The 13,950-nt window shown below is 44.5% G+C and overlaps 2 protein-coding genes across 3 annotated transcripts; one reads left to right on the top strand and one right to left on the bottom strand.

The window, feature by feature from the left end:
* Positions 1 to 861: 861 nt before the first annotated feature.
* Positions 862 to 13,250, bottom strand: LOC117453662 (zinc finger protein ubi-d4-like). Of its 2 annotated transcripts, none has more exons than XM_034092567.2 (11): positions 13,204 to 13,250; positions 10,783 to 10,943; positions 9,365 to 9,472; positions 8,976 to 9,172; positions 5,413 to 5,505; positions 5,237 to 5,321; positions 4,668 to 4,802; positions 3,994 to 4,125; positions 3,757 to 3,869; positions 2,833 to 2,914; positions 862 to 2,461 (listed from the first exon to the last, which is right to left on the bottom strand). In XM_034092567.2, the coding sequence occupies exons 1-11, from the start codon at positions 13,233 to 13,235 to the stop codon at positions 2,376 to 2,378; spliced, it is 1,224 nt and encodes a 407-aa protein (XP_033948458.1). In that variant the 5' UTR covers positions 13,236 to 13,250; the 3' UTR covers positions 862 to 2,375. The 2 variants fall into 2 exon arrangements, with proteins under 2 accessions (XP_033948458.1, XP_033948459.1); XM_034092568.2 differs by having other exon boundaries at positions 8,976 to 9,169.
* On the top strand, positions 2,932 to 8,968 carry LOC139434692 (uncharacterized). The gene is made up of 2 exons (XM_071204623.1): positions 2,932 to 3,554; positions 5,740 to 8,968. The coding sequence occupies exon 2, from the start codon at positions 6,510 to 6,512 to the stop codon at positions 8,439 to 8,441; it is 1,932 nt and encodes a 643-aa protein (XP_071060724.1). The 5' UTR covers positions 2,932 to 3,554; positions 5,740 to 6,509; the 3' UTR covers positions 8,442 to 8,968.
* Positions 13,251 to 13,950: the final 700 nt, after the last annotated feature.

The raw sequence follows: 13,950 nt of genomic DNA, 5'->3' as shown, positions 1-13,950 counted from the left end.
AGCTGCTTATATCATGCCCTATCAGGATCACAGCCATTTAAACAACGCACTCCCAGAACAACTGAAAGAAGTTGACTTGTGGTTCTGAATCAGGATACAGCTGTGACTTTCCTTCAGGTGGCAGCCTCTTCTCTTGGGTCAAAGCAAAGAGTAATCTGCCCATCTGAGAGTCAGATAAATATCCAGAAAAAGTAGAGATTAGCAGGATTGATGGTGGGTACAGCATGGACACACAATCCTCCATTGTCCTTGATCAACATTAAAAAAAAACTTCAGTTGTTAAGACGTCAGCTCAGTCTCAAGCAGCTTCCTTTGTTACATATTGTGCCATATTGTGTAATACATGTGCCCATGTATTACTTACTTTCCAGTAGTATTAATGGGAACTGAAAGCATGCTGTATGGATAGGTTCTGCAGGTAATGGTGTACCATGTTAACAAACCAAGTGACTGTAGTTCAGGGTCAAATGGAGCTGTGACCTGCAGCTCTGAACACTCCAGGCTCCATAGAGCTAGCTGTCCCAGGGTCCAACTCATGGACACATAATGGACGGTCATTACGTAACATATAACATACTGATTGTAAACATTACAGTTTGTAATATACATATACATATACTCAATCTCTTCAAAATAGAGTATTTTCTCTTAGTATAAAAGCACTCTTGGACTTTGTTTTGTACCAACAGTAGATGTTTCTCCAAACACTTACTTTGGGTTACATTTTAGTGCGCGCATTTGACACTTTCTTCCGTGATTTTGGTAGAGACACAAACTGAGCGCCCCCTTCAGAAGCTGGCCCTACTGTGAAAATGATGCAGTTAAATCAATTGCAATGGACACGTTATTCAAAGTGATTTTTATTTCAGTCAGGCTAAATCGGCTTTGATACCAAAGAAATGAAAAAATAAAAATAGTACAACAAAGTACATAATTTTACAAATACTCAAAATGGAGGTCTGACATATCAGAATAATCAAATAAATGTCACAGTCATAACAAAAATAGAAAAAGTCAATACAGTACATAGAATGCAATAGGAGCTATATACTTGAAGTGTTTGCTATACCATAGACTTTACAAAATTCTACTAGAAAAACTCCCAGTACCAATGGAATATCAGGTAATATAAAATGTAAAAAAAAAAAACGTAAAACGAAAAAGAAAACACTTGTGGTGTGAGTGTGTGCATTCATACAGGTGCAATATGCATGCAAATCTGCCTGTGTGACAAACGATAAAAGCAGCTACAGTTTGTAAATGATTATGTGTGTCATGGGTTTGACAGCAGCTGTTTAAAAATGACATGTGATGTCACTGCCAAACTGTTTTTTAAAGCACGAAACAAGTGATAGAAAAGGATGCACCTGATGATTACAAATCTCATGTATTGGTCAGTTTCCCCCCCATAAAAACAGCATCAGCTGACAGTCAGGTTTTTCAAAATAAGAGAATTTTAACTCGAAACTAAATTGAAGACCGGTATTTTACGAAATATTCAACTTACAGTATGTCGTATAGTGTTTGGTTGAAGTAACTGATCAATCCAGTAACAGCATCAGAGAGGGTGGTTTCGGTGCAACCCTAAAATAGCAAGGCCAAAGAGTTGTGCTAACAGCTTAACGAGTCAAAGCCAATGGTTTTGTTGGCAAAGAAATTAAGACTTTTTGTTACCATCTTTGTCCCACCGATTCAAAATGAAACAAAGATGGTTAAAGTGATTATGATAAGCTCCGTGTGTATTTGTCGTGCGTTTCATGTGAGGGTGGACCTTGGCACTGACCGGCTCCGCTCAGGGAAACCTCTTAAAAAGATTGATGGATCAGACAAAAGTACAGAGACAAATGCCACTACAAAAGTCCACTAGTAACCAGAACAATAACAATAGTAATAATAATTATGTTCCTCATCTGTATATGTGGTGTTTTTATTCTTTCTCCCACATTAAGGGAGTACAAAATAGATAATTTGGCAGAAAAAGAAACGGTGTTGTCTCGACAGTCAGCTCTGTGTCATAGAGCGTGAGAGGATGCAGATAATTAGCTGTGATGCTAATCCGTTTGCTCCTGGGAGCTTCCATGGAGACAGCAGTTACTATGGTTACTGCATGCCTTCTGTCTCTGTATCTAGTGTGTGTAACAGTCCAGGAGAGAGAGTGTGTGTGTCTATATTGTATTTATAAGCACAATATGTGTTTGACGGGAGCCTCGGGCTCTGCAGGCAGACTGGTAGTTATAGTTTGACCCCCCACTGAAGATATTAAGACTTCTAAAGCTGATCTGCGATCTGCTCAGCTACATCTGGACATTTCCTGGAGCTCCGGACTGAGAGGAGGTCTGACGTTTCCATCAGGGGCGGGGCTTGTTGATATGATGTCACTCGGGGCCGGAGCCCTGGTTCTGCTGGTATATGGAGGCTTTGTCCTTCAGCAGGACCAGGCACAGGTGGCAGCTCCAGCTCCCTACACACACACACACACACACACACACACACACACACACACACACACACACACACACACACACACACACACACACACACACACACACACACACACACACACACACACACACACACACACACACACACACACACACACACACACACACACACACACACACACACACACACACACACACACACACACACACACACACACACACACACACACACACACACACACACACACACACACACACACACACACACAAATGTTGTTTAGAAAGGCTAAATGGCAACAAATTGAGAATGAGTAGCCATACCAAACTAAAGATGTTTGCAGCTTTTGAAGGTTGATCTTGTTAACTTTAGCAGTGTGCAGTGTGAGCTTACCCTCTGGTGGTTCAGTCATGGGGGGGCTTAGACAGTACATGTGGTAACCTCGGTCACAGTCATCACAGAACAGCAGCTGGTCCTGCAAACACACAACATCATGTTGAGTCCACTGATGCGGCTTTCACACCAGCGCTTTTCCCTTTCTAGCTCCGAGCGGGAGCTTTTCTGGTTCAGCTCCGGTTTCCCTTTTCTGCTCCCGCTCTGTTCACACACACACACACACGTCATGACGTCACCGTTTATCATAAAATCCAAACCGCACGGAAATCCCTCACATCGACAACAACAACAATGGCCGATTGTATTGAAGTGCTGTTCGCTTTGGTATTCCTCTTACGAAACTAAATGTAAGGCATCGGACGACTTTACAAGGGACGACTTTACTTGGAACTTTACAAACATCACATGCGAAATGCAAGACTTCTTCTCTGCCCCCGCCTCGACGTAAGAGAGACGTGAGCTCTTAGCTCCGAAGCTCTTGCCTCTAGACCGACAATTCTTTGGAGCTGGAAGTGAACCGGATTCCGGAGCTAAGAGGCGGGGCCTCTGCGGTGTGAACAGGAAAAACCGGTACTTTTCAGGCTCCAGCTCCGAGCCGGAGCCTGAAAACACGTTGGTGTGATGTCCATGATTGGACAAGAGGAAAAAGTTTCACATCTCTCCATCTTCAGATGTCACACAGTTGTTCAGAAATATGTCTGGGGATTTTGTTTTGATAGGTGAGAACCAGCCTTCTTGGTTCACTCTTTGATCCCTTATAATGATTCATTCAGTTTTTGAAAACATCTAGGTTATTTAATTGTCAACATTTTATTATGAATATACATTTGTATTCCAATTTTCCATGAAAGAGAAATTACAAAAAAAGTTAGTGTATACTTAATTAGTATATAGTCAGCAACAACAGATAATGGGTCTCACGTCGTTCTCCGAGGTGCCGCAGACGTTGCAGCACTTGCACTCGATGCACTGCCAGCGGTAGGTCTTCACTGCAGCCATCATCACGGGGGTGAACTGCAGGCATGTGGGGTGGCCTGCAGGGGGGGAGAGAAATGTTGTCAAGGAAGATACAAATAACCATGCCATGAGAGAAAAGGCATGGCAACAGTAACTAAGAGGCGCTTAGTGACAGTGGTGAAATGAACACGACGAGAGCACCTGAGCGTCCACAGTCTGAGCAGGACACCAGCCCCTCTGATTGGCCGGTCTTCTGGTTCATAGTGGAGTCTCCCAGACAGAAGTCACAGTAGTCGTTGGGCAGAGCCAGCCCGTTGGGACCCTTTTTAGGTGCTGAGCGGGAGAAAGAGTGAAGAAAACCTTTAGTGTACATTAAAACTGTCATTTTGAATTGAGATATAAAGCTGAGTTCCATCAATAGTTCCATGCATAGAAAAACTGTTTATAAATCAAATATTTAAAATATTGAAGCACTGTTTTACAAACCTGTTCATGCTGCATCAGCCAACACCAGCTTTTTAGCTCAGTAACTGGCAGATGATTGATCTAACCCATGATCCAAACTAAAGAATGAGTGACAACTCACAAAACGCACTTGAATGGATGTACTAACACGGAGTTGCGTGCACTAAAGAAAACAATGCAATGGATATGTTTGGGGGGGGGGGGGAAACACAGATGGATGCTATGTCAGTGTCCCAGAGAGGAACACTGAGTTTAATCCCAGCTATGAGATTCAAAATCCAAAAAATGAAAACAGCAGTACAAAAAACAAAAAGAATGAGAGAGAGACTTCCCCTGTACAAACACACACATGCTACACAGCATGCACCCAAACCCCCCCCCCCCCCTCTCAGCACAAGAGAGTGACTCACTCTTCGGTTCCTCAGGCTGGCGAGGAGTGGGTGGTGCCTCGATCTCCTCGCGGTCCTCGCCCTCCTCCTCTGCCAGGTGAGAGTGTGTATAGTGGTAGCTCAGGCCAGGACGGTTCTTGTAGCGCTTCCCACAAACTGACACACACATACGGTCATACAAAACAGTTATAGTGATGGCGGATTGTTATTATCACCATCCAGAAGGCCCGAAGCGGACACACGCATGCCGTTCATCGCCCCACAACCGGCTTTACTTTTCTATTTCTAAACTTATTTACACATGGTTAATATTTGACTGACGGGCTTTTGAAGCAAACTCAGCAGAGACAAGCATTTGCACAGTGAGCCAGCAGGATGTTAAACACAGCATACACAGAGCGGCATCTCAGGAAGAATAAAAAACGCATTTGGGCGGGCAGCCTTTCAAATTGTTTACAAGCATAAGTTGTAGGTGGGGTCGTTTCAGGTTAAACCATGCATGGTAGAAGGCTTGTTTTTGACTTTCAGAGCTAAAATCTAAAGCCTTGCTTGCATGACACACAGACGATGCAAAGGAAGCTCCTACTCACTGTCGCAGGCGTACGGTTTGTCCCTCTCCTCCAGCGCCGCGGCAGCAGCTTCCTGCTTTTTCTTCCCATTCTTGTCACTGCGACCCTGTAGAATCCATATTACAGTTGACAGATAGTACACTACTGAAACTACAATTCTATGGGGAACTGACTGCAGAAGGAGAGGCAGTACTCACCTTGGACTTGCTCTTGCCTCGTCTCTTGGGGGTCTCGTCCTCAAAGTCATCATCATCAAGGTCGTCCAAGTAGTCGTCATGGTCAAGGACTCGCTGCAGGGAGAGGGGCTGGATTAGGTCTCACTGTGAGGACATTCTTTACATTTTGAGTTTGATACTTTGGATTCATGTTCCCAAAAAACGATTAAAATGTTTTGTATTATCATCAAACAGTTCAAAAAAAGATCAGCCCAGACTAGTAGAGACTTAAAGAAATAAATTCAATCAAGAAACTAAAATCTTAGGGCAGTTATTACCAGATAAGGTGTGGTTTGTGTGTGTTCACAGGTTCAGGTGCTGATGAGCCGCACCTGTGGGAGGATACCTGCCTGATGAGCTACACCTGTTGAAACAGGATATAGGAGGAGCCCAGCCGGTTACGTCGCTCTCACTCCTCTGGGCACTCTCTCTGCGCCAGCCTCAGGGACTTGTTGCTGGTGTTCATTTAGTTGTTGTGTTTCAACAAATAAACTATATATTCTTACCTCTCGTCTCGCCTCCCAGCTTTATGTTACAGCCCACGAGCCGGGTTGTAACATATGGGGGCTCGTGGTTGAACCTGGTCGTTTCGGAGGTACCTTTCGAAAATGGAGTTGTTGTGAACAGAGAAGAACTTAATACACAGCTGTAGCGTGTTACGAACAGTGGGCCGTGATGGGGCGCACAGCTGGTTGTTTGAGAGTAGTCTTGACGAGGGTAAGTGTTTCGTTGTGAACGACAGTAAGGGTGGCACACGGATTATTTTATTCACGGCAGTCACGTACCGTTGGTATTGTCCCTGTTAGGTCTAGTACGGTCTCCCTTGGAGGTCGTGGGGGGGGTTGTAGTGTGGTGTGAAAGTGGTTAGAGCTATTAGCTCGGGAGCACGCCGAGGCTGCGGGTGGAGTTGCCGGTTTTTTCGGTCGCTTCGCCGAGCTTACGGTATTTAGTGCGTAAGTACCCGCCATAACTAGCACCTGAAGACTAGCGGGGAGTTTAGCTAGTTTCTGTAGGCAGTTAGAGGGACGGGCCGCGGCAGCGTGGCTGTGTAGGAGCGTGAGCGTGCACTCAGTGTTGTCATGATGGAGAGTGTGGAGGAGTTTGTGAGAGCGCCTACAGAGGAGCTACTGGAGGGCTTCTCACGTGAGCAGCTGGTCTGTGTGGCTGAACATTTCCGCTTGGATGTTGGGGATAAGAGGATGAAGGAAAACATAAGAGGGATTGTTAGAGCAAATCTGTTCGAGTTAGGTGTTTTCAAAGGGGGAAAAATTACTGTTGATCCTGGCAGAGACAGTGTCAACGTGTCTGGCTGTCGTGATGCAGACCTGACTTTTGAACAAAGAGAGAGACTGTTAATGTTGCAGGTAGAACTTAAAAGGCTTGAGCAAGAGGAGCGGAGGTTGGGTTTTCCTGCTGGTGGTGCAAGTCAGGCCTCTAATTTCCCTGGTAGAGCAACTCCATTTGACGTTGCCGGTAATCTGCGGGTTGTACCTCAGTTTAATGAACGAGATCCAGATACATTTTTCTCCTTGTTTGAGCGTGTGGCTGAGAGCAGAGAGTGGTCAGATGCTAATGGCACCTTATTGCTGCAGTGTGTGCTAACAGGTAGGGCCCAGGAAGCTTATTCTGCTTTAACGGTGGCGGACAGCAAAGTGTATCTGATGGTTAAAACTGCTGTGTTGAGGGCTTACGAGTTGGTCCCTGAGGCCTATCGGCAGAGGTTCAGGTCCTGGGAGAAGTCTAGCGGACAGACCCATGTTGAGTTTGCCAGGGATCTGGTTACTTTTTTCGGTAGGTGGTGTAACTCTTTGAAAGTGGATACGTATGTCGCATTGTGTGAGTTGATGGTGTTGGAGCAATTTAAAAATTCTGTGCCCAGCGAAATTGCGGTTTACATCAGTGAGCGTAAGGTGAAGACTGCTGCAGAGGCTGCTGCTCTGGCAGATGACTATGTGCTAACGCACAGGGGCGGTCGCGACTTCAGGGTCCAGGATGAAGGGGGTATGTACCGTGCAGGGAGATGGGAAGAGAAAGCTAATCCTCACTGGGGTGAGCGTGAGATGCGAGGTCAGCCACAGGGTGATTTGGAAATCTGTCATTACTGCAGGGAGAGAGGGCACTGGAAGGCTGACTGTCCAAAAGCTAAGGCTAAAAGGGGGAACCATGTAGGCCAGTTTAACTCTGCTGCTTGTGCTGTGTCTGTGGTACCGTTACCCGTTATCTCTCCCTGTCAGCAGATTAATGAGCCATGCGGGTGGAAGGACCCAGTGTTTTCTGCATTTGTGTCAACCGGATACGTGTCATTGGTGGGAAGTGATATCAGCGTGCCGGTAAATATTTTGAGAGACACTGCATCGTATGATTCCTACATTCAGAGCTCTGTGTTACCATTTTCGGACAAATCTGGAACTGGGGATTTTGTCCGGATGCGAGGGATGGGAATGAATGTTGTGCCTGTTCCTCTGCATTCAGTGGTGCTTAACTCAGGTCTGGTGCAGGGTGAGGTCGCCATGGGGGTCCGTCCTGTAATGCCAATCGGTGGTGTGGATGTTATCCTGGGTAACGGCCTGGCTGGCAGCCGTGTGTGGGCTGAGGGTCCACCGCCTACCATGCAGTCATCTTCACCCACTGTGACTGTTAAGGCAGAGGAGAATGCCAAGTGCTCTCCTGCAGTGTTTGTGGCTTGTTCTGTGACCCGGGCTGTGAGCCGTGCACAGGAGGAATCTGAGCAGGGTGACGAGGTCAGTGCGAGAGATTCGGTGGTTATTCCTGACTTGCTGTTGTCGGTGAGTTGGCGATGGAGCAGAAAGCGGTTGTCTCCCTCAGTCCGTTTTTTGAGACGGTTCTCTCCACCGAGGATGGAAATGGTGTCACCAGGGGCTTTCAGCTGCATGGGGGATTGCTGGTTAGAAAGTGGTGGTCACGTGGGAAAGGCTTCATTGGTGGGCCAGTGTATCAGATTGTGGTTCGGATTATATCGGAGAAGAGCTCCTAGCTATTTGGGTAATTAACGGTGTTCTTAGGGGAACCCCTTTCTTATGGGGGGGGAGTGTGACGACCCCTCCACACCACGTGGGGTGCCGTCTGTTTGTGTGTGTGGGTTGTGTGTGTGGTTTGTGGGTGTTCACAGGTTCAGGTGCTGATGAGCCGCACCTGTGGGAGGATACCTGCCTGATGAGCTACACCTGTTGAAACAGGATATAGGAGGAGCCCAGCCGGTTACGTCGCTCTCACTCCTCTGGGCACTCTCTCTGCGCCAGCCTCAGGGACTTGTTGCTGGTGTTCATTTAGTTGATGTGTTTAAACAAATAAACTATATATTCTTACCTCTCGTTTCGCCTCCCTGCTTTATGTTACAGCCCACGAGCCGGGTTGTAACAAAGGCAAGAAAATGTGCCATAAAATACTTTTAGAGTGACTCATTATTTCCAGTCTGTCCAGACCAAATGCTAAGTTCACTTCACGTGTCATTTGTTGTTCTGTGAAGCTCTAATGTAAGTTGCATAATCAGAAAATGAGAATGTTCAGCCAGCTTGGAGCCCCACCTTGCGGATGCGCCCAGAGGACGTGTGACTGGTGGCCGAGGTGGCAGGGGGCTCCACAGGTGCCGAGTCATCCTCAGGGGCGCGGACATCTAACACAGCGCTCCTCCTATCCACGGGCTCCCCCTTCAGAAGGGCCTCCAGACTGCTGCCGTCCACCGGCCCCAGCACCTCACGCTTCAGACCCAGCTCCACATCTGCTATACACACCAAGCAAAATGGTAACACATGCAATGACATGAGCAGAGAGGGACATACAAACAGACTCATTATTCCCAGAACAGGGGCTCCTACTTGCAACCAATAAATATGATAGAATGTGATGTATAGAATGTCACTGGTTAATGGAGGAAATAACCAAACTGGACTGTTTTTATGAAAAAAAGGGATACCTGCTTTGAGAGGGGGGAAGGCCAAGCGGGGGTCCTCAGGGGGGTGAGAGCGGCGCTTCTTTCTCCAGCGGCGGGCTGGGTAGGTGTACAGCTGCCCCGGAGCTACACCTGAGGAGACACACAGCAGTGCATGTAGTGGCGCGTTTCCACTGCAGCGGGTAGCTCGCTTTAAGCGTGCCGAGCCGTGCGGGGCCCGTTTTTGGTTGCGTTTCCACCTGGCCTAGTAGCGGCTAGCTAGCGGGTCCTAATTCACAGTTTTTCTGGCCCCATAAAATCGTGGTTCTAGGGCCAGGAACAACCAGGCTGAGTCGGGCTGAGTATGCTAAACTAGAGAGAGAATCGCTGGCAAGGGGGCTACAACTACAACAAGATGAACATATTTGACCGTGATTTAATTGTAATACACGTTTCAAAATGATGCCGAAGTAACAACATACTGATACCGGTTAGTAAAAACCATGAATTAATGCTTTGACAAGTCTGCAGACAGACGGCAGGCGAAAAACCCTTTTAAAATGTGTGTTTTCTAAATGGAGCTTGGCTAAGCTAACGTTATATATGCTCCGACCGTCCACACTCACAGCAACGGCCTACACAGACATAAATAAACCAGCGACTGTATTCACTATGACACAGGCAGTCTGTGGTTTGTACTTGTTTAACTTTTGTTTCTGAACAGATATGAAGAGCTGTGAGCTCTGAGTGCTAAGAGCTAACGGCTGTGTTGTTTTTCTGGGGCTCTCATTGAAGATGACGTCACGGCTCCGCCTACACTGCGTTACTATAGTAACTACCCCAGTTCCTAAACTGTAATGGAAGCGCAGCATTAAAGTGAGCCGGGCCTAACCAAACCGAGCGAGGCCTGCAGTGGAAACGCGCCATAGGAGAACCAGCAGCTGGAGTACTTAAATGTGCTCTCTGGAACTTAACACTCTCAAAATAGTTAAGTCTATATTTGTCTTGAAAGTAGTGCTGAGCAATTAGTCGGAATTTAATTGAAATAGCATTATTGACTAGTGCAATATCTACACCGCATGAGGCGCAATATTTGTAAAAATAAAAGAGCAAGGATTGGCCTAGAAATGTCCCTGTATAGACTTGAGTACAAATGTACAGATATTTCTCTATGAAAATGAGAATAATTATGCAGATATTATAATTCCCAATGAGCAATTACATATTTTCTCCATATTGTTCAGCCCTTATTGAAAGGTGTCTTCTGAACAGATGGCCTGCTCCAAATACAAATAATAAAAAAAAATATCTCACATCAAACGAGAACTTTTATATGTAACTTTAATAACAAATTTAGCGTTTATTGAAAGGATGATATGGTTTGATTATAAAATCCTATCATGAATGAACTGATGAATGAACTAATCATAATACTGAATTGTCACTCAGCTCTAGTTAAATACCTGCACTCCGGTGTCTCTTCTCCATCCAGATGTAACAGTTGGACTGGGCCACCCCGGTCTGAGAGTCCAGGAAAGGCATGAGGATGCTGCGCTCAGCACACAACCGAGCGTTGTAACTATGACACTGCTCCATGGCATCTCTGTAATACTGCTCTCCCAGCCTGAAAGGTAAATGTCGGACACCAAGGTCAAATAACACAGAACAAGAGAGACTGTTAATAGAGATGATCCGATCACGTGATCAAGGATCGGAGCCGATCACGTGATTTTTAAAAGATCGGAATCGGGAGAAAAATATCGGGGATCGGGAATCCTTAAAAAAATTATTTTATTTAATGTTACAAAACTAAAATGACCATGTTCACGTCTTAAAGTCATCCTGAGGCCTTAGTTTTGGTTTAAAATTACACAACATCATGTGTTGCTTCTTTTGGGCTTGTTTTCATAGACCTGGGGCCTATACTACGAAGCTGGTTCAACCTAACCTGGATATGTTTGAGTTAGCCGGTTGGCCTAATCCAAAACATACGCCTCTCGCTAAACGGTACTACGACGCGGGTTATCAAGTGGATCGCTCACGCCAGCCGTGTCCTATCTAGTTAGGTGCGCGTTCACATGAAAGGGGTGGTATTTGGAGCATTCGACCAATCACAAACATGGAGAAGCGCACTGACAGCGCAGCGTCATACTTCCTGAATGAAAAGTCAACTATATATTAGACATATGAAGAAGTTAAACTTTAAACATCCATGACTTAAACACTTTATCCAGGATCAAAGCCACATAGCTGCACCTGCAAGGTGAATACAGCTGGTAACAAAACAAGTGTTTGAATGCGTACATTAACAGGTTTATGATATCACTGCCCCGTCTAAAACACGAGTGGATCTGACTTTAATTACATTTGTCTCAAGTGTTTCGTCAACTTAATGTGTTGCTTAAAATAATACTTCTGCATACAGTGTGTGACACTGTGAGTGTTGCACGGCCAGATACGGCTCAGCTGACTCAGATAAGAAAATGTATGATACATTATGATGTGATATGCCGCGGACTGTACTTATTGTTACTCTGATCCGGTTACTTATGTTGTGGCAGATATTTAAGTAAGCTGGTCCCGACAAGGTTAGCTGCTAAGCATAAGTTACCATGGAGATCTAGCCTGCTAAAAAGAGAACCAGCTTCGTAGGACAGGAAAGCCGGAGTTTTCCCTGAATTTAGCCGGCTAAGCGAAAATCCTGCTTCGTAGTATACCCCCCTGGTTGCTTATTTCTCTCAAATCTGGCAACAGAGTGGGTCTTCAAAAAGATGTTTGTAATATGACTAGAGTTTGTGACTAGAGTATATTTGTATAACCCTTACATGTCTAGTTATTGGCAACCAACTATGAAGCCTATAAGTGACATATACATAAAGAATATTGTTATATCACAACCAAATACATGTTACCGATCTGAAAGCATAGAAAGATACAAATATATCTGTATAAACTGACCAGAAACCGGTTATTATTATTTATTTATTTTCTATCCTGTGTATCCTTATGACTATTATTATTTTTGTTGTTTTGTTTCCCATTGTAAAGCGTCCTTGGGTCTCTTGAAACGCGCTATAAAAATTAAAATTATTATTATTATAGTTATGTAGTGGATCAGCCAGGCCAATTGGGTTCTATTATCTGTGACCCTTATATAGTTTGGAGTCAGGCAATTAGAAATGTAACTCATTTATTGTGTATTTTAATCTTTTCCTGTATACAATAAAATCATTATCACAATGAGACACAACAGCCATTTTCGGTGCATCTAAAAAGTATCATTACTATGATACACGAGTGAGTGGCCTTCATCACAAACGCAGTACTTATTCTCGGCTTCAAAACAATTTGTCGCATTGTAGTACTAGCCTGCTCACAGACTGTTGCTCTTATGTGCTATCTCTGCATTTACCAGCGTACAAATTATAGCCAAGCCTGGGTTCACTACAAAGCCTAACACCAGCAACAACGATGGAGGATGTAGGAACAAAAGGTTGATTGTTAGCAAGCCTCTCGTCACACACAACAAAGCATCCGCCAAGCTGACAGCTTTCTGCTACATTAACTATCATCCCCAAGCGACAGGCAGCAATAGTTTGGATATGTTGTGTTTAACAGCACTTTGAGTATCTAAGTTAGGCATACTAAGTGGCTAAAACAGAGCTCCACAATGGGTTCGCCTCATTTATATGTGCTCAATGCTAACAAGCTAACATTAGCTCAGTGGGTAACGTTACTCTCCTGGGACAAATATTGTATTGAAGATTGACGATGCGAAGTTTACACATTTCCGGACTCGGCAGTAACATTAAGATTAATCATTTTTACATTCACCAATGTGTGGCTGTTCGTTTAAGTCTCACAATAAATAAAGGTAAACTTACACTTTCACAACACTGTCGACGGCCGCCGCCATGTTTGCTTATTGCGGTTGTGTAAAGTGCCACTGCGCATGCGTACACACATTAGTGACCGTTACTGCCTCCTTAGGTAGTAAAAACGTGAAGTGTACATATTATACAGACATCATTGTGTTAGACATTTTAATATTTGATAGGTTTAATTGTAATAGAAATGTTAATGTGTTGGCGTATTCAAGTGTCTTTTACATGAGAGTGGGAAAGTACTGAGTCCTCCTTTCCCACATAAAACAACGCATGTTTTCATTTACAACTAACTGTGTAGCTTCGTACCTGAGTGAGTTGTTTTTGCACTTGGTGGGCAGTTTCAAAGATGCAGGACAGGTGTTTCAATAGCTTCAATTTAGCTACCAGATAAAACAAAAGCAATCTTGATTAAGACTTTACAGACTCTTGCCGTGAACATGTGACTATAATATTTGGTTCTATTCTGCGCAGAAAAAGCGTATAATACTGAAAGACAATCTGTTGATTTTAATCTTTATTTGTGGGAGTTAATTCCACCACAGTAACTAAGTAGGCTACTGTACATTTGTACACTTTTAAGGGACTTAAATGTTTTTGTGTTTTGCCAGTTTTATGTAGTTTAAGTTAGCATTTGTGACATTTTCTCTAGTTATGGTGTGTATAATACCATAGTTAGACTATGTGGTTATAATAAGTCAGAATCAGAAAAAATATATAGTATGTAATTAACAACGAAACATGGAG

The sequence above is a fragment of the Pseudochaenichthys georgianus genome, chromosome 10 (genome assembly GCF_902827115.2).
Source record: "Pseudochaenichthys georgianus chromosome 10, fPseGeo1.2, whole genome shotgun sequence".
Classification (NCBI taxonomy): domain Eukaryota; kingdom Metazoa; phylum Chordata; class Actinopteri; order Perciformes; family Channichthyidae; genus Pseudochaenichthys; species Pseudochaenichthys georgianus.
Note: the sequence above shows the minus strand (reverse complement) of the source record. Positions and strands in the feature narration are given on the sequence as shown.